Source organism: Rhinolophus ferrumequinum, chromosome 7 (genome assembly GCF_004115265.2).
Source record: "Rhinolophus ferrumequinum isolate MPI-CBG mRhiFer1 chromosome 7, mRhiFer1_v1.p, whole genome shotgun sequence".
Lineage (NCBI taxonomy): Eukaryota > Metazoa > Chordata > Mammalia > Chiroptera > Rhinolophidae > Rhinolophus > Rhinolophus ferrumequinum.
In genome coordinates this window covers 39,972,019-39,997,932 of record NC_046290.1, presented here as the reverse complement: position 1 = coordinate 39,997,932, position 25,914 = coordinate 39,972,019, and the positions used below count along the sequence as shown (strand labels likewise).

The following is a 25,914-nucleotide window of genomic DNA, read 5'->3' as shown; positions in this document are numbered from 1 at the left end:
ACACAGTGTCCTTCAGCAGGAATGTACTGTTTCCGGCTTGACAGCTTTCACAGCCTTTGCCAGAATAATGTCGTCTTTAATGGTGGAATGCTTCCAGACCTTCAGAATGTTCTCCCTGTCGGGGCTCTCTTCCATAGTGTTGACGATCCTTTCCATAGAGTACCGTGTGTTGAGTGTAAAAGGTCTTTTGACCTGATCAAGAGGCTAAATTAGAGACGTTGTGTGTGGCGGGAAGTAGACCACTTTGAAGCCTTTGGTATTGAACTCGCGGGGCTCTAGGTGCCCAGGGGCACTGTCCAATATTAAAAGAACTCTAAAAGGCAGTCCCTGACTGGCAGTGAAATTCCTGGCTTCAGGGACAGAGCATCAATGGAACCAATCCAGCAAAAGTGTTCTTGCCTGGGCCTTCTTTTTGTACAACCCAAAGACTCACGACTGGTGTTTACCTTTTCCCTTCAATGCTCAGAGGTTAGCAGCTTCACAGGTAAGGGCAGTCCTCATCATAAACCTGACTGCATTTGCACGAAACAGCAGAGTTGGCCTATCCCTTCCTGCCTTAAATCCTGGTGCTCCCTTCTCTTCTTTACTAATATATGTCCTTTGTGGTACTTCCCCCCGCCCCAGACCCCAGAACAGGGCACTTTCATCTAGCATTAAAAATCTGTTCAGTAAGATATTCTTTCTCCTCAATGATCTTAATGTCTGGGAATCATCTGCTGCCTGTTGGTCAGCAGAAACTGCTTCTCCTTGTTATCTTGACATTTGTAAAGCCAAACGTCTTTCTAAAATTATCAAACCATCCTTTGCTGGCATTACTTCTCTAGCTATATTTAGATCCTTCACCTTCTTTTTGCTTTAAGTTGTCATGACTTCACTTTTTCTTGAATCATATTAGAGTCTATAGGCAATCCTGCACCCACATAAAAGCTGCATTTTCAATATGTGATAAAAAGGTATTTCGCAAAAAGTGCAAGGTTTCCACGCCCATTGGCGTAGCTACAGCGACGGCTTCACAAATTTCCTTTTCCTTTCTTATAGTGGTCCTTACACAACATTAATTTATCTTGAAATGGTGGTAAACCACAGCTGCAGGCATCAATCTATGGTACATATTAAACAATTCAACTTTTTCTTGTCATGTCATGACTTTTCTCTGCTTTTTGGGAGCAATTTCAGCATCGCTAGTGGCACTTCATATAGGTCCCCTGGTGTTATTCAAGGTTTACAGTAGTGAACCAAACATGATGAAAAGTATGTGCGATCACCTTTTACTGGCATATGTAATTTACTGAAGAGACGAACTGCTCACAGGAGATATTAGCGTCACACAGTGTTTTAAGCAGATACTTGCAACACTTTTGAGTTCACTGCAATAGCAAGAAGAGGTAGCTACATAATTATTACAGCACTACAGTATGTACCACCGTTCATTTTATGCAGTTATGATTTAATACTGTATTTTTACATTAGTTGACAATTTTCTCCATGAAGAACAATACCATGTATGCTCTTGTGTTACTGTGTATGAGTTTTGATACATTTTAACATTTTATAAATTTGTGCATATTTTATAGTACTAAATGATAAAGTAAACTAACATCTATATATATTTTATGCATTTGTGACATACCTAAACTAACTTTTTCTTAATTTTTTTCCCCAGTATTTCTAGGCTATGCCGTTCATCTGCGAGTTTTTTCAAATTGTTGTAAATCTCAAAAAATTTTCCAATACAATTACTGAAAAAAATCTGCATGTACGTGGACTCACACAGTTCAAACCCATGTTGTTCACAGGTCAACTGAACAACTAAAAACCCTGGACATTATATTTAAAACAAACTTAAGAAGACTCCAAAAGGTAGAAGAAAGAATGCAGAAGGAAGACTGGTCAGGGACTCCGGCAGCCAAGGAACAATACAGTGTGGAGCGCCCTGGCTTTCTTCTTGCCTCACGTATCCCATATTTGGAGCTGAAGAAGCCAGCAACCTGGAAACGCCAACGAGCACCGAACAAAACTAGCTCCTACAAAAAGCCTGCTCTCTAGCCAAAAGACCGGGAAAAGGAGCACGTAGCAAGGCAGAAAACTTTTAGACAATAATCACTGGTCTACTTCAGCCCAACGCCACGGAATAAACTGCGGCCTCACCTCCACTCATGCTGGGCTATTACCAGGATTCAAACCACTCACTGCCCACCAGTATCTGTGGCAGCACACTGGGAATCATAGGAGGAACTTTTAAAAATGCTGCTGTCTAAGTCCCACTTCTGGGGATTCTGATTTAACTGGTTTCAGGCACCAGGATTTTTTAAAGCTCCCCCAGTGATTCTAATGTCCATCCAAGATTGAGAAACACACCTGTAGAAAATTTTGGAAAAAACAGTTTTGAGGTCTAAGACCTCAAATGAACCCAACAAAAACCTCTAAATATTTTTACATTCATTATAATAACACAGGTAATAGTCTAAATAAAACATATGACACTTAAAAAGACCCTTCAACTAGTAATTCGAAGCCCTACAAATTTAATTCCCATTTACCACCAGCTATTCCTAGAAACTCTTCAGGGCTTCCTTTCTCCTTTACCTTCAGTTAGGCATTGTTTTAGTTCCTTTTTGCTTTACTGTACGCAAACTAGGTAATGTTGGTGTCTTTTTTTCTTTTTTGTTTTCTTATTGTCTGACTCCTCCACCATCCAAAAGTTTAATGACTTTTTGATTTCGGTTTTAGACTTCAGAATTCCAAAGGATTCTCCCAAGTCACAGGTAAATCAAATCTAAATCTGTAAGGGGCCTTTATTTTGCCTACTTTTCCTAACTGGTTACTGCTAGCATATAATAGCAAGATACATCTATACATTTGTCATTTAATTGGTCACCTTATTAAACTCTCTTCACACTTGATCTACTGATTTTCTTGGACTTTTCTGGCTTAAACGATCACTTTAATGACTACAGTTGACCCTTGAACAACATGGTTTGAACTGCACAGTTTCACTTGTATGAGGATTTTTTTTCAATAAACCAGTACAGATAGTACTGTAATGTATTTTCTCCTCCTTATTTTATGAATATTTTCTTTTCTCCAGCTACTTTATTGTAAGAACACAGTACATAATACATATAAACATACAAAATATATGTTAATCGACTGTTTATGTTATTGGTAAGTCTTCTGGTTAACAGAAGGCTATTAGTCCTTTTATGGGGGTTAAAAATTACACGTTGGTTTCCAACTGCACAGGGGCCAGCACCCCTAACCCCCATGTTGTTCAAGGGTCAACTGCAGTGCCTTTTTTCTCTTTTTTGCCAATATTTAAACCTTTATTCACTCATAGGCCTCTGGCAATCTCGCTTCTCCTCACGTTGGCTAGAAACTCCACGTGACAGACTATCACCAAACCTTTTTACTCTTCTTCCTAGGCACATAGATAGATCACAATTTCCAGCAATGTAATGTGAGCAGAAAAGATATGTGTCATTACCTAGCCGGACTTTCAAACAACAACTACTCAATTCTTTTTCCCCACCTTTCTGCTAGACAAGCAGCCAAGATGGCAGCACCTCAGTACACACGGGTCACCCGAATGGCTGAGTGAATTACACATCCACTCCTAACCCTCTCCTTTCTGTGTTTTTCCTGAGTAAGAAATAAACTATTACATTAAACTTTGATTCGAGGGGTCTGTCACAGAAGATGGTTTTCTCTGGCATTTAGATCATTCACAATCTAGTGGTATGTTTGCGCTTAGTTTCAAATAGCTATTTTACAAATCATGTTAAAGGCACATTACTCTATTCCTAGTTCAATAAGAAATTTTATCAGGAATAAATTTTCAGTTTAACGCTGGATTAAATTTGCTAATGTAATTTAAATTTTTGCATATATATATTTTTAAATAACAAATTTCCTATTTTTCTTTTTTCTGTTTTATTCTTTTCCTGACAATTTCCAGTTTTCTGAGTTCTAGAATAAGTTGAACTAGCATAGCATTATCTAGTCCTCAAAATTTGTAATACAAAAGGAAGATGAAAGAAGAAAGGAAGGAAGGAAGGAAGGAAAGAAGGAAGGAAAAGGGGGCAGGGGGAGATAAGTTGCTGCAAAAAAAATGTGACTGGTAAAATTAAATGCATTAAACTGTACACTTTTTAAACAACTGATAGTACATTCCAGTAAAAATACTTATAAAATGAGCAAACAAGAAACATTACTGAGGGAGAGTTCTGCTTTTGTTTTCTTTGGTGGGGGGAATGGGGAGGCAATTGAAAACATTTCTTCTATGGTCATCAATCTATTTCTACCTGATCCTAGGTTGTTTTTTATTTATTTTTATTTTTTGGTAACCTAAGTTTTATTTAAAAATTGTCCATTCTGACAAGATTTTCCATTGGTTAGCCTAGAGCTGAAGTTACATGTGTCCTTATCACTAATATTGTATATTTACTCCCCCACCCCTTGACTGTGGCCCACCAGCAGAGGGGAGTACGGAGGTGAGTTGAGCAGTGAAGTTTTACCTCCCGTCCATCTCACAGTTGGCCCAACGGGTTGTCCATCGTGTGGTTATTTCCCAGATCCTCAATGCACAATCGGAATAGACATACTAGCATCTGACAGAATCCCTGCATTGGCTTCTAGGTTTCCTAAGGTTGACATTTTTCTTTTACTAACGTCTTGAAATGAGTTCTGAGTTCATTTATATTCATTCTTTCTTGTTTAATAATAAAATTAGTTATGGGTATGAATAATTTATAGTTTACCCACGTGTTTTTATGTATAATAATCTCACTGTAGTATGTCACCTAGTTGAAAACTGCAAACTTCCTCTTTAAAATATTGTTTTAAAAACTTTACGTAACCAATATTTTTCTCAACCTTTCTTGAATTACTAAGTTTTAGTTCATTGTAGTCAGACAATATTACCTGTACTATTTCTACTTTGAGAAACTAGAAGTTTTCCCTGTAAGCCTAAAATATGCTCAGTTTTTATAAATGTTTCATGAACATGAAAAAAAATGTATGTTATATTCTTAGAGTAGAATTTTTATTTACAGCTACTAAATTAAATTTACTGATTATATTATTCGGATCTGTCACCATACACCTGCTAGGAGATCATCTTAGTCAACTAAACATATAAGATGACACATAGACTATCCTTAGCATTAGTTTACTCAGAGACCATGGGGATGACACGATATCACAAAACGGAAATGTTAGGATCCTCAGTGCATTTTTAGAATGCTACAGAAATACGCTGCCATTTGAAATGACTCTTTACAGGTTTTATTAAAGCATTTCTACTATAAACCAATTTTAGCTGTAAATTAAGGTCTATCTCCATTCGATTTTCAGAAAAGGAGGTATCTCTTTACGTTAAAAAAATCAATGCTAATACATAACTAAATTTACAAATAATAGTGATGTCCTCCTTCCATTCATCACCAAAGTAAAATGACTACATAACACAGTGTAATAGGATATTTAAGAGTGTACTGCCAATGTTACTAAATTAGAAAACAACAGCATGCTAGGTATCTCAACATGCTACTATTTAAAAATGGCTTTGATTCTACTACTTCCTTCTCAGAAATATTATTCATACTCATGTTTGTCCACTTTGTGAGAGACTATACTATAAAACCAAATATGTGCCACAACACATTAATTCAATCATATGTAGTTTTCAGGTGATAGGGAATGGGAAGAGGATAAAGAGAAACTGTGAGAAAAATATCAGATGAGATTTCTATTTACAACCTAAATGTCATCTTTGGATGACATCTATACTATCTGAGTTTTGTGACTATCATTTATTTCTGCCTATAACTGTATTAAAGGGACTCAGGAATCTGCACATCACAAGTGTGAGCCGTCGACGGGAAATGCTCCAATTGCCTCTGTGGTTCCAAGAAGTGAGATCACTGAGCAAATCTTATGAGAATCTCAAGTTTCTTGATAAAATGTTCTACGAGGTCAAGCTATCAGGTGAAGGATTGGATGTTTAAGTGCTATAAATAGAAACTGCTGAAAGAGACTCTCGAGGCAAGAAAGGGTAATAATGAGTCAGTCAGCGCCCTCCCTCTATTTCAGAAACTGGGATTATCATTTCATCAAATTGTAAACCATCAATGATTTGTAAAAAATGACAATATGATGGGAGTGAACGGGGAATGAAAACTTTCCAGTTTAACCATCTGCTGATACAGCAAAATTGTGAAAGAAATTGCAGTATTTTAAGACCTACATTAACTTACTATTTCTGGGAAGGGAAATACTGTTCCATGGCTGTTTAACCTAAATTTGCTAGATACTTGAAATGATCTCATGCATGATTTCAACTACATTGTGTATTTATTTTAGTAGGCAGGCTTGGCACAAAACACAGGAACAACCCCACAGCAGTGCTCCCACTACTAAATTACCTGTGGACGTCAAATGCAAAACTCTCAAAAAGCAACAGCATTGTGATCAACAAAGATGTAACCCTATGACAAATATTTGGAAAACAACACAATTCAATCATTTCAAAATATCTGTGCTATTTACCTTTCATTGATGGAGTTACTTCCATCTCAGAGAACTAAGCCAATTAACATTCAGTTCACATAAAAATGAAGTAACCACAGTAACGACATCTATAATATTCGTAAATGAGTTTATACCAATCTCTGAGAATTCCACTTGTTTTTGTTCAAGGAATAAATTCATAGTGAAATGAGAACAAGCAGAGTTTTAAAACCAGTTACAAAGCAAACAGTCAACACCTGGTTACCAAAGGTCAGATCTTTCCTGAACAGAGGTCACTCAAATCTCTAGTAGACAGCTTTTGTTAACTGCTGACTTAGGAGTTTAAGAAATTTGCTAGACCTAGCATCCAATTCTTCCTCATATTTCCTTCATTTGACTCTGAATCATGGTAGTACACCTCAGCTTTTGATACAACCTATGTCTTTATTCATGCCATACAGTTAGACTAAGAACCACAAAGAAGCAATTGCTTTCAATGAACTGCTTGAAAAAAAAAGCCACAGTATTATTAGATTGATCTAAGAAATATCCTATAAGAAAACTAAACCAGTAATTCTTAGCATTAAAATAGCCAGTTTTATGCCTCTGACTTTCAAATGATACTGTTTTAGCTGTTTTCCAGTAAGAATAACTCTTTCTCATTTTAGACTGAGAGTTTTAAGAATTCTTTAATAAATGCTCAGTTTATCTTAAAAATTACATAATTCTGAATTTTCAAGTAAAATATCCTCAGAAACATCATTAATGAGTACTAAACTACATTGTTAGGTTATAGTAATTACAATCGTCAGGTCAAAAGACTACAATTTGGAGTTTTGAAATCTGGCAGTGTAGTATCTGATAAAGGTGGCATTTCAAAATAGTAAAGATAAGCTACTGATTAGTTTCGTGATAGAGGCTAACTATATATTTTTTAAAAATATTGACACTTTATTCTTTTAATAAAAAGTTTCCGGTTGACTTAAATATTAAATGAAATAAGTAAACCTGTAACAAGAAAAATTATGTTCTTGAGAGTGGGTAGCCATTCTAAGTACAACACAAAAACCAAACGCAACAGCAGAAAAGTGAGAGAACAAAGTCAAAAACAGTTTGCTGATGATGAAAGAGATGACAGCAACGACCACTGAAAACTCAATACACAATATGACCTCTCAAAGAGCAATGCAGATCTGGACTAATCACATCCCCAGAAGATAACAGTTCATTTTTCAAAAATGGAGTTTGATGAAATATTAAATGACAAGGAAAAAAAAAAAAGCCCTGCTGATAGCTGTGAGGGGGTATTTGAGAATTGAAGCAGAGACCACAATTCGCAAAACTGAACCAGGATTCCCAAAACAGAAAAACTATCCTAAATCATGACATGGAAGACAAGCAATCTAAAGCCATATTCTTTTAGCACAGCTCATTTAGATCCATGTGTTCCAAAACAACTGACAAACTGATCCAATGGTAACTTCAGGGACTCATCTGTTAAAGATGAGACCACTGGCTGTCCCAGCAATTTGACTGGTTTATAAATTCTGACCGATCCCTGACAAGATCATTCTATGACTAACTCCAGCTCCCTAAACCCTGTAAAACTCTTCCTTGATTCACCAATTGTGATAGGATTCCCCTGTGTGTGCATTCTCCCTTGCGGCAACAAGCTAATACACTTAACTCTGTTACCAGCTTAAAACAAACAAACAAACACATATACAAACAAGCAAGTAAACAAACAAACACAAAATTGAAGGAAACAGAGATGAAGGATTATGGGCTGATTTCTTTCATGTACAAAGCTTGTTCAGGTTACTGACCGCTGCCTAACAAACTATTCCAAAACTAGATAGCATAAAATACCAACTATTTTTTAATGTTAATGGACCCTGTGGATCTGGAATTGATATGGGGAGAGTAAAGGTGGATCGTCTCTGCTCCATGATCTGTGGATCATTTGAGAAGACTTGAAGACTAGAGGTGACTCAAGCCACCTTGGGACTGGAACCATCTGAAGGGTCAAGCAGTCCCTCAAAGGTAGGTTCCTCAGAAAAACACAATTAGCATTACTGATAATTTATTGAGAAAAACAAAGAAGCAAAAAGGAAATAAAGGAATGAAGGTAGGAAAAACTGCCAAAAAGACAGTCGATTGGTCACTGGACCGTTAGCTAAGTCTCTGAAAGTACGTTCTCCCATACTGGGCCATAGTCTTCATCTATAAAGACTATTTACAGAGTCAATGCCACGTTGTCAAAGCTTTGAAGTGAACAGTGGCAGTTACTAAACTCTTCCCGATTAAGGTTTTTAGTAACAATTCAAATAAATAATCAAGAAATAATGAGGCTGCCTGCTTTGTAATACTCAAGAACAATATTGATGTCAGCAGGCAATTAATCTGAAATCTCAACTAAAAACAAAAACTCAGAAAACACCACTTTATTTAGTTCCAAGGGCATTTTCAATAGAATTTTATTTCCAGTGTCTTTTGATTACTAGTGTGTAGCCTACTGTGAAAGATCTTAACCTCCGGATCTCAAACTATTTTTTGATTAACATTTTAGTTCTGTCCCAGAAAAGAACTGCTATCTCAGGAGGATGTCTGGTTATCAATTTCTGTCTTTCTTACACCTCAGCTGGACGATTTCAATTCATTATTTCCTATCCTCTTGGATTGTTTTCATGTCACTTGCAACTCTGCGGGTTGTAAGAGCTGAATTACCCACTGCAACAGTGTATTTCTAAGATTTGGAGTAAGTTTAACATTGATTTTGAGGGTCTCACTTGGTTAGGAAAGTTACGTTCAATCTACAACTTGAAATATTTACTATTTTTTACACTTTCAGCACTAGGTAAAGTTATGCGCCCTATGACAGCCCTTTGTATGTTTCAGCATGACCTGGAAATGAAGATAAGGACGTACTAACAGCAGTATGACAACAGTCAGTTAATAGAGAAGAAGGTAGAATCTAAGCATAGATATAAAAAAAAACAAGTAAATCCTCCCATTTTAAGAAACTGGTTTTGTAATAAGCTAATGCTATTGAAAATTTTTAAAGAATATGTATGTATTATTGATCAACATGCATCAGAAAATAGGTTCTGTGGGAAGATATATACAGGTATGCTCGCAAAGGAAATACTGAGTATAGAAATCAATACTTTGCAGGTGGTGAGCACTCAAAAATGTATGTAGAACGAATACAAAAGAAAAATGGTTCGCTTTGAAGATGCTACGCTATTGCCATTGTGTTAGGTCAAGACAAGCAGTTGTGTAACTGCAGCAGGTACAATTATTTGGTACCTACGAGTAAACAGAGAACTCCTATTAAAAAATAGAGGAGTGTGAGGATTTTTACACATTTTTAATGAACTGGACCTTCAGATAATCAGATCTGGCTGAAAATATATAAATGACAATCAACATATCAGTGACGGCAATTAAGTGATATGGATGGATTTTAACAGTACAATTGCTTTCTTTGCAAAATGAGAAGCAGTAATTTATAGCCACTATTTTTTCAAAGTGTCATTTACTATTAAAGTTTAAGGATTACATTTTAAAGATTTCTAGGAGGCAAAGAAGCAGAGACAAATTTTACCTATTTAGAATGGTTTTATTAGATATCAATAAAAATACTCAGAATAAACCATTTGGATCTACCTGATTTTCTTGCTAACAAACCAGCTTCTGAATAGCTGGCTTTTTCCTATTACATATCTATAAAATTTAAAGATTACTATGTATCAAAGGCTGATGGAAAAAAATGAAATCATCTCAGCAGATTTGAAGGGGGAAAAAGAATCAGATGGCAAGCCACAACGTAGTCCTTTGTTAATGATTATAAAGCATTCAAGCCTATATTTTTGTAGCTTCATTCAAACGCTAGTATAAAAAGTATCCAGTAATAAGTAAAATAAATCTGACAATCACTATAATAGATTTTCAGGGGTCCCCTATGACACTGTTATGGATTATGTGACTCCCCTGTACATAGTTCACATTGTCACGCAGTCAAGAAAAATCAGAAGACAGGATATCTTCCATTGTCATTACAATAAAGTTTGAAAAGTTTGTGAATTAAGTAGGAATTAAATAAAACAATTTTTTATTTTCAATAGTAAAAATTTATTCCAAAAGATTACTTAGTAATGTGAAAAGAAGAGAACCAGTGTTTTTCTTTCAGAACTTTAAAGATACTGCTCTGCTGTCAATTTGCCTGCACTGTTCCTGATGACAAGTCTGCTATTGTTTCTCTCTTTTCCTCTCTGTATAATGAGTCTCTTGATTCCCCCTGCCTACTCTAAAGATTTTCTGTTTAACACTGGATGTAAGTAGCAATTCGATGATGATGTGCCTTGGTGTAGTCTTGTTTCCTACGCTTGGAGTTCTCTGGGCTTCTTGGACCTGTGAGATCCTAGTTTTCATTAAATTTGGAAAAATTCTGACCATTATTTCTTCAAATATTTCTTTTATTCTCCCTTCTCTCATTTGGGGACTTCAGTTACTTGTACTTGGGAATTTCAATTAAGCTGCTTGAAGATGTCCTACGATTCTTTTTTTCTCTCAGTCTTTTTTTCTGTTTTATTTTGTATAGTTTCTATTGCTATACCTTTAAGTTCATTAATATTAGGTTGGTGCAAAAGTAATTGCAATGACTTTTGCACCAATGTAATATTTTTCTTCTGTGATACCTAATCTGTATCAATCCCACCAGATACTGCAGGAAATTAACCTCTCTTGCCTAAAGCATATATGATGTGGGGATATTACAGTTTTTAATTCCTAGAAATATGATTTGAGTCTTTTGAAAATTATCTTCCATGTGCCGACTGCACATGTTCAATCTTCTAGCTTCTTAACACAGGGAACAGTTATAAACAGTTTGCATGATATTTTCCACCAATTCTACCATATGTATCTTTCCTTGGGTAGTTTCGGGTGTTTTTTTACCCCCTCAGCCCAGATCTTACAACGACCACTGCTGTCCTCCACCAAACAGCTGATGGAATGCAGGCTCCACATTTAAGGGGCCACTTTAAGACAACAAAGACAGTAATTAAATCAATCTTTCAATTATGTAATCTTGGAACCAAGCAGCTATACTTTTCCTTCCTAGTAAATAAACCATTTCATTTTAAAATGAAAAAACCCTTTGATGTTTGATTGGTTTTCCTTTTAAATAATAATTCACAATCATCTATCAGCAAAGACTTCCATTTGAAAGTACAACCAAGACACATCTAGACAGTTCTCAAAAAGTTTCTAATGTTAAAGACATCACAGTACAAGAATGATATAATTAGTGAAGATACATCATTTATATTTGTAACCCTGAAGACATAGTGAAACCAATTTTGTTTTTATTAAAAAGTTATTGACAAATTAGCACTGTATTCACAATTACATTTATTCAAAATTGAAATACATAATCCCAGTATTAATCATAAACGCTGTGGTATCATCAGCATAAGACTAAGAGTTATTAGGTGGTTGCAAAAGTCATTGCGTTTTTTGCAATTATTTTTAACCTTTTAAACTGCAATTACTTTTGCACCAACCTAATAAGTCTGAGGCACTGAAAATCTTAGTAGAGATGACAATATGAATCTCTACATCAAATAGCTATTTCAAATAAAACCAGCCCCTTAAAAAAATAAGTTGTTCTATAAAGCAATACTACCTATCATTAGAATAACGAAAAAATTACTAGCTCTCTCATAAAATTTAGGATCACAAAATTTAATCAAGAAACTTCAAGTGTTATTGCTAAAACTATGTTCCTACACTGCTCTTGAGGTAATATTCCCCTTACCGTCAAAATAAAGTTAGAATTAAAAATACCACTATATGATGTTACTGGGTATTCCACATACAATGAGAAACAGACCTGGGTAGATTAATTTGCTAGGAGAGATCTACCAGACTAACTGAGGTTAATAAAGTTTGCAAAGAGCTGACGACTCTTTCCAGAATACCTATTATTCACTGACAAGTTCAGAATCTTATGAAAAATAATGTCACTATATTTTTCTGTAACACTGAATGACATAGTCAATGCCTGAAAAAAGAGGAGGTAAGAGAGGAGTAAGACAAACTGTTAGGTTATACCAAAAGGCTAGCATCACTCCAAGTGAAGAAAATACAATTTCCATTTACTAGGATACCAATTAGCAGCCTCATTTCAGAAATAACTCCAGAGGTACACTCACAATTAAATACTTGACTAGAACACTACATATTAGGGAAGGAAAGGAATGGTAGTAAGAGCTAAAAAAATAAAACAAAATCATTTTTCAGCTCACAGACCCTGAGAATCAATTATTCCAATTTTCTCTTCATTTCTCAGATGAGACAAAGCTCTCAAGAGACCAAGCGACCTAGCTCAAGGTCACAATTAACAGCACACACAGGACTAAAATTCGGGTCGTCTGAATCCTGGGATATTTTCCTCTACACTAGCTACTAGGAGATGATCTCTAGCATAAAAGCAAAGTAAAATGGATTAAACTCAAACAGTTTAAAAGAAGGCAGTTAGAGCAGTGTAGTATTAGCCATACATCGAGGACGAAGCTCTTGCGGGTTAATGTGGGATAATTCAAGGAGTGACTCACCTAAGCAGACTAAAACAACAGTGGTAGCTAACACATAATAATTACTAGGTGTTTAGCATTATCCCATGACCATTTCCATACTAATTAATTTATTCTACTTTTGAGGTAGATATTATTGTTGTTTCATTTGCAAATGAGGAAAAGAAGCCACAATGAAGTTAGTAACTGGTGAGACTAGGAGACTAGAAGTGATTCCAAGAGAAAAAGGGGGAAAAGTTTATTTTATATTCACGTATCAAAGTAAGTATTTAAAAATTCAAGATTATTAGTATTACAACCTAAATAAGGTTTGAGGGTCACATGTTTTCTATAAGTAAAAGAGTAAACCCTCTGCTTTGCTAAGACAAGAAACAATTATTTCAGATTGAGCGTTAAACTTTACTTCCTGTACAAAAAATAAAATTCATCTGTTTCAGGAATACACTTCAAATTTTCAAGACAGTTAGCTTACATTAATTTTCCAACAAAGGATCTATGAATAGATGAATGGATGGATAAATGGATGAACAGATATTTTCAAACCTATAGAAAAACCTATGGTGACGGTTCTCTCAAATTTTTAGAAGCTACTTTTGTAACTTACCATTTTTTTCCTCTTATCCTGTTCTGTGGGTGGTTCTTCATCTTCTGTTACTTTTGGTTCTTCAAGATGAGACATCAACATACAGCTGCAGTTAAAAAAAAGTTTTAAATAAATTTTTTAAAGTCTGTAACATACTAAAAACATACCCTCAAAATCATTGAGAACATTATGCTTCTCTGGACCAAAATGTGAGGAATAGCAAGATAAATCAGATTTATAAGTAAAAAAAAATTTAATGACAAAAAAAAAAATCTCATTTTAAAAAGGGCCACATGAAAAAATTTTAGAGCATTTTACTTGACCATTGAAGGTAGTAAATCGTAAGAAATTTATTTATAGGCAACTTTTGAACCATGTTATCACTTGATAAAAGCACAGGTGTACCCTTTCATATCTTTCTAAAAAATGACTTAAATATTTAAAATTAATATTCATTTTTTTACTACTAATCTTCATATGTCTGTAGATTATTATACATGTTTCTAATAGTAGCAGTAATTTAAACAATAACATAATTAAAACATTATTAATTACGTAACAATCAACTTTTTGCTCCAAATGACATTACTACTATGTGAAGAGGAACTTGTCCCGATAGCACCTGTACCTGCAGGATAGTTATAAATCATTTTATTCTGATTATCTGCATCACTGCTCTTCACCATTAGCAGAGATAATAGAACAGTTTCCTATTCAGTCAACACTCGTTCCAGGAAGACAAGAAATGAATATTGTCTAGTGAATCAAGCTGATGGAACAAACCTCACTGTTTTCTAATTTAGAACAGTAGAATCCAATAATTTATCAGTCATACGTTCCTAACCAATAAACTATGGCCAAGAAAGTTTGGTTTTGCTCATGTTTTGTAACAAGTACAGGGGAAGGACAGGGAAAGGACAGGAAATACAGGAGGAGGACAATCCCTGACTCAGTTGCGTAAATAACTTTTAACTCATGGTTATGGACAGGTGCTGACACCAGAAACTTGATCGGATCAGAATCACTCTTGCAGGGGACAGAGTGTCCTTTTCTTCCTATTCCTCACCATTAAAAAAATTTTTTTGGAACAAATGCCTCTGACCCAGTCAGTAACACTGGTGAGATCAAAGAGTAAGAACCTTAAACTGAAAATAAGAAACCCTGAAAAACAGCAAGAGCTCAATCTGTATCTCACTGCACGACCTTAACCTCTTGGAGCTGCAGCTTCCATCCCCTGGGACATAATGTAATGAATGTAGCACAACTAATTGGCTAGTGGACTCTGACACAAAGTGAGAAAATCATGACATTATTATCTCAATTCTAAAGCTATTTAATAAAATGAGATATCTAGAAAAATTCTAGATCCCAGTTTGTATTTTAGAACTAAATAATAAGATGGGAATGGTTCCTTCACACTAGTTATTATATGCTTGCTATAGAGTTGAATTCTAACACAGTGAAGCTAGGTCTCCTTGGAAGTATGTATGCTTTATATTGCAACAAATTCTTTCCTGAATTACAAAATCTGTTAACTTATTTGTATAGTAAAAACTCTTCGTTCTCCCTTCTCGAAATTAAAAGATGTATCATGGTAATAAAGTATATTCTGGATATCAATATACACATACACATATATATTTTTTCCCACTAATAACATATTACCCAAAGGGCAGAATATTTTTGCTTTGCAATTCTGCAAATAGCACTCATTTGGACTCTGGAAGGTGGACAATGAAAAAAAAAAATCTGTGAATTGACAAGACCAATGCTAAAATTCTCTCCCACAGGAAAATCTCCAATTAAAAAGTTCAATCTTATTTTGTTGACAAAGATTAAAGATAAGGAGTCACACTTTACATAAAAGGCATGGTGAGAATGAAGTGATTTCAACTAAGCTAAAATGTACGGGCTATGAATGTAACAATAGTAACAGTAATGAATAATCACAGCAGTTGAAACTGGGGATGCCCGACGGTGTGAACAGAGGCAGCCCCCCGCCCCTCTCACTCTAGCCCACTGCGTCAGACTCTTCCCAACAGGAACCTCCAACCAGCCAAATACAACCAAAAGTGTTAGCATGCAACATGAACCCTTTTCAATTATTATTATGTTTAAACAGTACTTGTAATGACACCTTTCATTTAATCTACACAGACTCACTTCTGAGTGTCACAATAAAACTAGAACTGACAGCACTACTCAGTTGGTCTGTGCGGGGGACAGCTGAGTTGCCTGTATAAGCGTGCTCCTTTCTGGCGGAAGGCGCACTGCCTTGGTCCAGTCAGCCTCCTCTTCCAGGCCACCACAGGCTTCGGAAAACGCCGGTGCAGCCCCAGTCCCAGTGACTCAATAAGCAGCCACGACAATTCTATTCCCCTGGTCAATAACTGCTTTCAACAGGAGTGTGTTAAAGAAATCCTAGCCAATTACACTTGAAGAGAAGTCTAATGAAAAGGCTTCTAGGAAAGGTTTCCTTTGATGTTTAAAAAAAAAAGATGTAAGGAAAGAGATTACTTGTCTGGCCTTGGCACTGGCACGAACTGTAATGCCTAGAGCTACTTAGTGAGGGAAAGTTACCTGCAAACGAAGTTAAGGTGCTGAGGGGATGGAGCGCAAACAACCTGGGTCTTTGAAGATGTGAAGACCCAAATAGTTAATCCTAGAGCCACAGACCTACAGTTGTTTTGTTGTCAGAGATAACTAATTCTTTATGGCTAAAGCCAGTTGACTCACAGTTTCTCTTACTTATAGCTAAAAATCTTTTGCAGTTCCTTGTATAAATACCTTATCACAAACTCATTTCTGCGCTCATGCCCAGGCAGCCTCCCTCTCCTGCGACACCCATTTCACTTGTATTTGAACACAGGAACTATGTAATTCCTAATGTTTCCCTTCTTACCCTGGTAGTTAGCAGGCTCAGGGCTCAGTTTTACAGGCATAGGCCACAGGTTTTCCAATCCAAGATTCTTCTTTAAATTCCTTCAATCTGGTGTTAATAGTTTTTGGTCGGAATAAGCACATCTTTTTTTTATGTGTTGCTTCAAATCCTCTCATGGCGACTAGATTGAATATAAGCAGCTAACTAAATGAGCAGTAGAGACAAAGTGCCATGAAGGAACGGAGAAGGATGCAATGAATTCTTCCTGAGAGTTCAGAAAGGACTCGTAGGGGTAGATATTTGCCAAGCAGGGCAAGACAAGACTGAGGGCATGGCATGTCAAGTAGAAAAACTGTTATGAGTCAAGCAATGTGTATAAAAGGAACTGGCACATATGGGGGATAATGAAGAGTCTAGGGAGGTAAGAGACAAGGCCAGTAATATAAATTGAGGGAAGCACACAATGGTGCCCCATCAACTTAATTCTGTAAGAAAATGGGCTTTTAATTTCAAGAAGTAGGGCAGAATGGATCAGAAAGGGAAAATTGGAGCGTGGCCCCCAGGAGGTCAATGGGACTTCTCTACCAATTAGGATAACATACAAGTGAAAATGTAAGGATCAGGGAAACAAAAGTTCTTTTTGTATTCTCTATTTTATTCTGAAGAATCGTCTAGTGAGTCAACATATCAACTGAAGGAGAGGAAAATGCTTATAGAGCCTAAATTTTACTTTTGTTTCAAATAAAACTACTACTTCCTTTCAGTTTTACACTCTCTAGCTATAAAAACCACAATTTGAGTCTTTTTCTAATAAATTTTAGTGACCCTAAGCATCCTAAAATGTTGACTAAACCATCTCTTCCTTTTTACTTCTCAAACATTGGCCAGGGGTTGTCAATCTCATGTCCAAACTGCCTAAAAACAAAATATTATTTAAGGAAAAAAGGGAAACCACTCTAACTAAAGACAAGCAAAGGCAAACTCCAAGCCTCATTAATATATTTTCCTGCTTTAATGAAATAAGAATTCTACCTACTAAAATACAAACATATAAAGAAATAAAGAAATCCATGCAAAAGAATAAAACTGGACACTATCTTAAACCATACACAAAAAATTAAGTTAAAATGGATGAAACCTTGGTTTCAGAAAAGTCCTAGAAGAAAACATAGGCGGTAAGCACACTGACGTCAGTCTTGACAATTTTTTTGGATCTGACTCCAAAAGCAAAGGCAACAAAAGCAAAACTAAATAGTTTGATAGAACTAAAAAGCTTCTGCACAGCAAAGGAAATTATCAACAAAATGGAAAGGCAACCTACTGAGAGGGAGAAAATATTTGCAAATCATACATCTGAGATGGGTTCCATAATATATAAGGAACTCATACAACTCAATGGCCAAAAAAAAAAATCCAATTAAAAAATGGGCAGAAGATCGGAATGGACATTCTTCCAAAGAATGCATACAGATAGCCAACAGGTACATGAAAAGAGCTTTAACATCATTAATCATCAGGGAAATGCTAAGCAAACCCACAGTGAGATCTCACCTCAGGCTTGTTAGAACGGCTATTATCAAAAAAATGAGAAATAACAAATGTAGGCAAGGCAAGGATGTGGAGAAATGGGAACCCTTGTGCACTGCTGACAGGAATGTAAAGTGGTGCAGACACTATGGAAAACAGTATGGAGGTTCCTCAAAAAATTAAAAATAGAGCTACCATTATGATCCAGCAATGACACTTCTGGGCATTTATCTGAAGAAAACAAAAATTGGTTTGTAACCACGAAAGTTTGAGGTTTTTACTTTATCTGAATTCCTATGTTCTCGAAAGTTAAATTACATGCCAGACACATTTTGTTTATATATGGTTAACAAGATTCAACAACACATATCTGCTTTCTATATTTTTCAACAAAATATGATTCAAACGGCAATCTTTCCCATTTGCTACAGATGGTTTTATAAACTGCAAAGAAAACAGGCTCAAAACACTACTGAGGAGAACTCAAGTGGTCTGGAATCTCATGAAGCCATGCTTATCACTGAATGAAACATGCCCTTTATCAACAGAAATAAAAGGTGTGACAATTGTACAAGCTACAAAAGCATACAATGATTAATTTTTAAAAAGAATTTCAAATTAATAGTTATACCGTGTTTCCCTGAAAATAAGACCGGGTCTTATATTAATTTTTGCTCCAAAAGATGCATTAGGGCTTATGTTCAGGGCATGTCGTCCTGAAAAATCATGCTAGCGCTTATTTTCCGGTTAGGTCTTATTTTCGGAGAAACACAATGTAAACCTAAGATTATCAGCATTCCTGATAACATGACTTTTGACTATTCTTCTAAGAATATAATTTTATTCTCTTTTGGAACTAGTTAAGTACCTGGTGCCAGCGATGCTTCAACCAGGCAAATACAAAACCAGGATGCTTACCCATCCCTTTTTCCCCAGAATTTGCCTGAAAGTCAGGAAAACTTTGTTCGTTGAAAGAAAGAATATATTAAAAAAATATTTAAAAAAGAATTCACATGCTAAAATACAGTTGGATTGTCTTTTAAAACATAATGTCAAATCATAAAATAATTAGACCAAAAAAGCCTAATTCAGAATTTCACTACAATAAAATAAAGCTGATCTCAAGATTAATAAAATAAATATTATAATAAAAATAATAAAAATGTTTCTTTATAGGAGACACAGTTAAAAAGTTGCTATACTGTTCTTAGTATATGGTGGTGATGAACAAAAATCATGCAGGTTATAATTAATTACCCCCAAAGTAACTGTCCAAGTACAATTAATTAAATGATCCACCTACTCTTTATAAGTTCCTGTTTCAGGATCTTCCGTCATGACATCATGCAGGCCTTCCACTGAGATGTTTATAATCCCACAGAATTTATCTTGGATAACACTAGAATAAAAGAAGAGCAAAACAGGTCAAACTGGAGTATTTCAACAGGCAAACCTCTTGAACATGAAGAGAAATTTCAGTTCTAAAATACAGAAGATACTTTCAGAATATATTTCTTAAAGCAGAAATTTTATCTTGCAAAAAACATTAAAATTTTCTCTTTCACTAGATATTCGTGTGTTTAAATTCTAGAAGAGTAGATTACGTAAGAAAGAGATACTTTAATATTGTTTATAATAGTCTTGTGTTGATTTTATAACTAAAAAGATAACATTAAAGATTAAAATCTCTACTCTTCTAAATACCACCATCAAGAAAAAGACAAGCCATAGACTGAGAAAAAATATTTGTACATGTATCTGACAAAGGACTTGTATCCAGAATACATAAAGAACTCTGAAAACTCAGTAAGACAAATAACCCAATTTAAAAATGGGCAAATATTTGAACAGACACTTTGCCAAAGAATATGTATAGATGTCATATCAGTACCGAAAAGATGCTCAAATCATTAGTCATCTGGGAAATGCAAATTAAAACCACAATGAAGTTTTAATTAAAAGTAAACAATACCAAGTGTTGGCAGAGATGAGAAAGAAACAATAGGACCTCCTTACATTGCTGGTAAGAATAAAAAATGGCACATCCATTTTGGAAAATACAGGCAATTTTTGTAAAGTTAAATGCACTCCATATAACCAAGTAATCCCGTCCCTAGGTATTTACCCAAGACCAAAATGAGTACTCTCAGATCTGTATGTGAATATTTAGGGTAACTTTATTCATAAAAATCCAAAACTGCAAATGACTCAAATGTTTATCAACTAATGAATGGATAAATAATCTACGGAACACTTATTCACTGGAATAGCAGTCAGCAATAAAAGGGAATAAACTCCAGACACACGCAACAACTTGGATAAATCTCAAAAACATTACACTAAGAGAAACAGATTCCAAAGGCCACATCCTCGTACTGTATGACTCCATTTATGTGACTTTCTGAAAAGGCAGTTATTTGGTCAGTGGTTGCCAGGAAAAAACCACAAGGGAACTTTCTGGTGTTCTATATCTTGAGTGTGGTAGTGATTACATAGGATGTACATTTGTCAGAGTGTACGCTTAAAATGGGCTTTACTGTATGGAAACTACACCTTAATAAACCCGAATTTAAAAAAGCAGAAGTACATCACCATCAACTGGCACTCTAAATTATACTATTTGAATTTAAAACTAACTGAATAAATTATAACTTGTCTCCAGGGAACATACAGTATCCTCCCTACAAGGGATAGATGGGTTTCTCATACTGCATTAACATGCATAACTAAAGTATTAAACGCTCAGTAAAGTAATTCCCAAGGTCAGCACACTTTGGGTCATATTCCCACCTTTGTAAAGTCAAAACTGTCTACACATTCAAATGTGATCAAGTTGTAAAGAATTAAGTCACCAGATGGGCATATAATAACTAGTTGATATCATTCTGATACATCTTAATCTGCATATAACATTCTATTGCAGGAGTATAGGTTTTTGACGTCACTGTACTTCCTTTATGTAAGAACTGAAAAAATCTGTCAAGAAAGGAACATACATACGGTCTACCTTATTTGGTTTGGTGAGAAAACACCCTGGAGAAAAAGAATTAGAAAACCATGATTTTGCACTAAAAGTTCAGCCTCTCAAGTGCAACCCTACTGAAGTTAATTCATTTCTCAGACGCTGGGTCTCCTTGTCTGTAAAACGAAGGCTAGACTCAGGGACGGCAAATACATGGGGGAGGAATGCAGCCATTCTCCCTTCCCACCGCAGGGTAATTCACCACTAATCCATCACACACACTAAGAGTCAGGGCTGAGATTCCTGATTAACAGTGGCACTGTGCACAGCGATCAGCCACTGATCTCAATTAGATGAAAAAGACAAAACCCTTCAGACTATAGCTTCTAAGGCTCTTTACAGGGCTTTACGTCAATATTTCTTAGGAACAATCCACTCTGGCAGTGGCCTCCTCTATTTACATCACCTCCAAGCATCAACCCCACACCTTCGAGGAAAACTAGAAATTTCACAAGTCAATAAAATTTCTGAGTATTTCCTCAAAAGACTGATTATGAACTTTCCCAACAGATATCTGGCAACGTGAGTATGAGAGGGTGAATGTTAATTACAACAGAGTATAATAAAGAGAAAAACAGTTTAATCTGACAACTAGCTCATTGGATTATAGGTTTTACTTTAAATTATCACGCTGATCAATGCTGGTGCTACCAGCATGGGCACACATTATTTTGAGAAGGTAAGATGTTATATCTTTGCTATATGTAATTAGAAAAAAGTAATTAGCAATACACTGAATTAAAAAAAGATACAGTTCTAGAGCCTATGCCTCAGTTCACACAGGCACTTTCATAGGACCGAGCCTTCAGGCTGAGAACAGATTGTAAAAGCTGCACCATGGGTAGAATAAACCTTTGATGGCACAATTCTTGCCAAAATCACTAACTTCACCCCTTTCTTGTAAAAGACGAGATTATTTAGATGACACTGCTGGAACCAGAATAAAGTTTGGAAAGTTCTGAGAAAAATCTAATGAGTTCAGGAAACTGAGATTTATAGAAAACCAAAAGACAGAATTAGTGAATGATGGACCAAAAAAAAAAAAAAAGTGTTAAGAAAATTAAAGAATGGGTAATGATATTCACAGCAGCAGACTGGACACATGCCACATGATCCCGGCCCAACCTCTGCTCAGCCTGTACGGGCTATTCAGGAAGAAGGACTACTGTCCTGGCCCACGCTTATTCAGGCTTGGAGAACTCAGTCATGTGATCACTGGTGTTCACCCTCGCCCTTCCCTCCCCTGCCTCCAGCCGGATTTCTAGCTGTACCAAGTAAGAGGCTTAGACAGGGGGCTGTCTAGTTGGAAAAAGGGAAGGGAGGTGAGGCAACCTCAGTCAGTCAGTCGGTTAGTCATTTTTTTCATTGGAATGTGACCCACAATGCACAGAAAGGGAAACAAGAGGCAGAGATCTAGCTGGAGTTGGGGTCAGGGGGTGAATTACAGTAGATGGGGAAAAACCATGCTCACCCTGGAATACCTACCGTGTTTCCCCGAAAATAAGACGTAGGTGGACCACCAGCTCAATGTGTCTTTTGGAGTAAAAATTAATATAAGACCCAGTTTTATTTTAATATAACATAAGACCAGGTATAATATGATATGATATGATATATGATATGATATAATATAATATATATAATACCAGATCTTCTATAAGGCTGGGTCTTATATAAGCCTGGGTCTTATATTAATTTTTGCTCCAAAAGACGCATCAGAGCTGATGGTCCAGCTACATCTTATTTTCGGGGAAACACGGTATTAAGTGCCAGAGAGGGTAAGGCACAGACTTTAAGTTCAGGAAAGGGGGGAGAATGACTATGGTCCAGAGTAGAAAGGCATGCTAGCTGGCTTCAATGAAAAGAGTTGACTCTAGAAAAGAAGGACTAAAGAGAATGGAAAGCAAGTGTCCATGCCACAGTCTGGGCTAGTAAAAGGAGAAGTTATACAGTAATTATCTTCAAAGCATTCCGGTTCAAACAGCACTCAAGAGGATGTGCCTCAATTACCACTCATTAAATGGTCTGGGAAAAGTATCCCCCAATATTAGGGATAACAAAAAGCCACAAGAGGCTTGTATTTTCCCGACATAAAGAACAGACCGTTAAAGGAGGCAATAAGCATAATAAGTTTCAAGGAGGCAATGAGCATTAAGAAGTTATAATTTCTTTATCTCCTTTTGTAAATATTATTAAAATGCTCCCTCCAAATGTGTAAAAGTAACATTTTAAAATGAAACCTTTAAAATAGATTTCTTTTATGCAGTATTCATTATGAAGTTTTGAATATTATGCCTTCATTTTTTATTCACACTCTCCGAACCCTTGTCTGTTTTACAAATTAAGAATCTTGTTTTTCATAATACAAGTTTCTGAATAAATGCTTTACAATTTGATTGGACACTTAAAATGGAAAGAATCAAAAGAGCTATAAACCCTCAGAGGAATGAAATGAAAATAGGTTTAGAGGAAGAAAGGGAATAATAAAAGACACGATAAGTTGGTGCAAAAGTAATTGCGGTTTAAAAGGTTAAAAATAGTTGCAAAAACCGCAATTACTTTTGCACCAACCTATCTCTTTAAATACAAGCCAGGAACTAGATACTATTTTTGGTTTTCTTTGATGAAAAACAACCCAAGTTTTTCCTTTGTACGTGTTTTTCGAATTATAAGCAATATTTTATTAGAATTCTTCTCAGCGTGTCACCTTCTAATTGTGTCTCATGCATTCATTCAAATCTTGTGTTGGTTATAATGTGGAAAAAGTAAAGGCAGCCAGAAAAACCATGTAATTTTAGATGTCACTCAGTTCTTAACCCCTGAAACCAGTGCTTACTGACTAAGAAGTGATAGTCCACATTAACTAGTGCATAGCAACCTGAAGTCCCTGAAAAGATTAGCTAAACTCCATGACAGTGTCTACAGCACGGGGAGGGGGCGGGGGGGACAAAAAACAAAACCCTCAGGAGCTAAAACGCAAAACAAAAATTGATTACTGACTATTGTAGCCAAAACTTTACATATCTTGGTAAAGTCCCATGAGCAAACTTCAAAAGACTGGCTCACTGAGTATTAATAAATAGGAGAGAACTTATACAACGATGCCAATTAATTTATAAAGAGAGTGAATAACAGGTGATATTACCCAGGCCAACTCTTCCTGATGGATAGGTCACCATGGTTAGGGTTCATTCATTTTGGTCAACATTTTATGAGCCCATAAAATGTGTCGACATCACTATACGCCCCGGGGATGAAAAAGATGGCCTCCTCAGGGAACTCAGATACGAAAGGAAGCTGGAATCTAGTGCACATAATTTTGAATGCACACAGGGAAGTTGTTGCACATTTGAATGTTACCTGTTCTATGATTCACAGGGGAAAAAAAACTGAGAAAAGCTGTGCTGTAAGCTCAGGAGCTCATTATGAATTAAAAGTCTGCAGGAAGGACAGAGGTAAACCAAGCAACAAATGAGATGTTCTTGTTGTTGTTGTTTCATATTAAGTTATGATATCCTGAATAACTGCCTTTCTCAGTTTTACAGGTATTTCTGACTCATTAACTGGCACTCCTGTAAAGTCAGAGTATCCTGTTACCTGGGGTGCTAAAGAAGCACGGGCAAATTTTTATTCTCCAATTCTCATGGCTGGCCCCCCGAGACTTGATCATTCTACTTTAAGATTTTAGAGTTTTCCAAGTTATCTCACCTTTCATTGATTGTGTTAGGCTAGATGCTCCTCCTAAAGGAGTCCCAATTTTTATACAAATTTATTTTCATTTCATAATACTAAATGAGACCCAACTGATTCCAACTGAGGGTTTCAAGGAGGCAAATGGATGCTTTCTATTCCGGTCTCTTCAATTTCATTGTTTCTCCTTAAGAAGTTTCAAGGGCTATCTAGAACCTCAGCAGGCTCTACTGAACCCACCTCTCCAAAGATACATTCCTCTTCCTTTCACTGCTTTTAGGCAGCAAAGCTGGCCCCTCTTGAACACAACAGCTCCTGACACCAATATTTGCTCACTGCCTTCTTGCGCCTCACAATGTTTCCCATCATTTTCCATTCACCTCAATTCACACTTCCTCAGTGAAGCCGTCCCTGACCACTCTTTAACAAACTGTAATTGAGCAGTCCATCCTTTGAATTTCCAGTAGCATAAAACCACTGCACTCTTCATTTGGCAAGCAACTCACTTATATTACCTTCTCCTGATGTCCTTGAACTTTTCCTGCCTGTATGTCTGTTTTCTCTAAGATTATAAGTAACTTGAGGCAGAGCCTATGTGTTATGTTTATATTTTTATGTCACACATCCTTATGCATAATGTGAACACTCACTATAATCATGGGAATTAGTGATCCCCAAAGCTCAAGAACTACCCACACTCGTTTTCTTTTTCACAGTATTATTTTTACATACTTCTTTTTAAATTACCAAGTGTGGGTACCTGAGTTGTAGGTATCATATTATAATGCATTATTCTACACTACATGTGAGGCAGAAAACAGCACAGAAGGTAACTGTGTTGGAATCTATTTCTGAAACATTCATTTTAGAAAATGAAAGGAGAGTTTAATATCAAAGATGAGACTGAAAGTAAAACCAAAGGAAAAAAGCATTAGTAACTAGAACATTATATCCTTTTTGCTTGTCACAAACACTTTTCTTATGTTACGTACCTGGCTGATATATTAATTTATTCGCATAGACACAAGTTACAAACATACTACAGAAAGGCAGGCCATTTCAAACATCTACTTGCTTTGTTTTTTAAGTATGTGGTAAGCGATGT

General features: G+C 35.9%; 1 protein-coding gene across 1 annotated transcript in view; it reads right to left on the bottom strand.

The window, feature by feature from the left end:
- The window catches only part of IPO11 (importin 11), a 155,017-nt gene that overhangs the window by 5,676 nt on the left and 123,427 nt on the right, over positions 1–25,914 (bottom strand). The window contains exons 29-30 of the mRNA XM_033110715.1: positions 19,401–19,496; positions 13,711–13,795 (exon numbers count right to left, since the gene is read on the bottom strand). Of these exons, the coding sequence (XP_032966606.1) occupies positions 13,711–13,795; positions 19,401–19,496 (181 nt within the window). The remainder of the gene's footprint in view (positions 1–13,710; positions 13,796–19,400; positions 19,497–25,914) is intronic.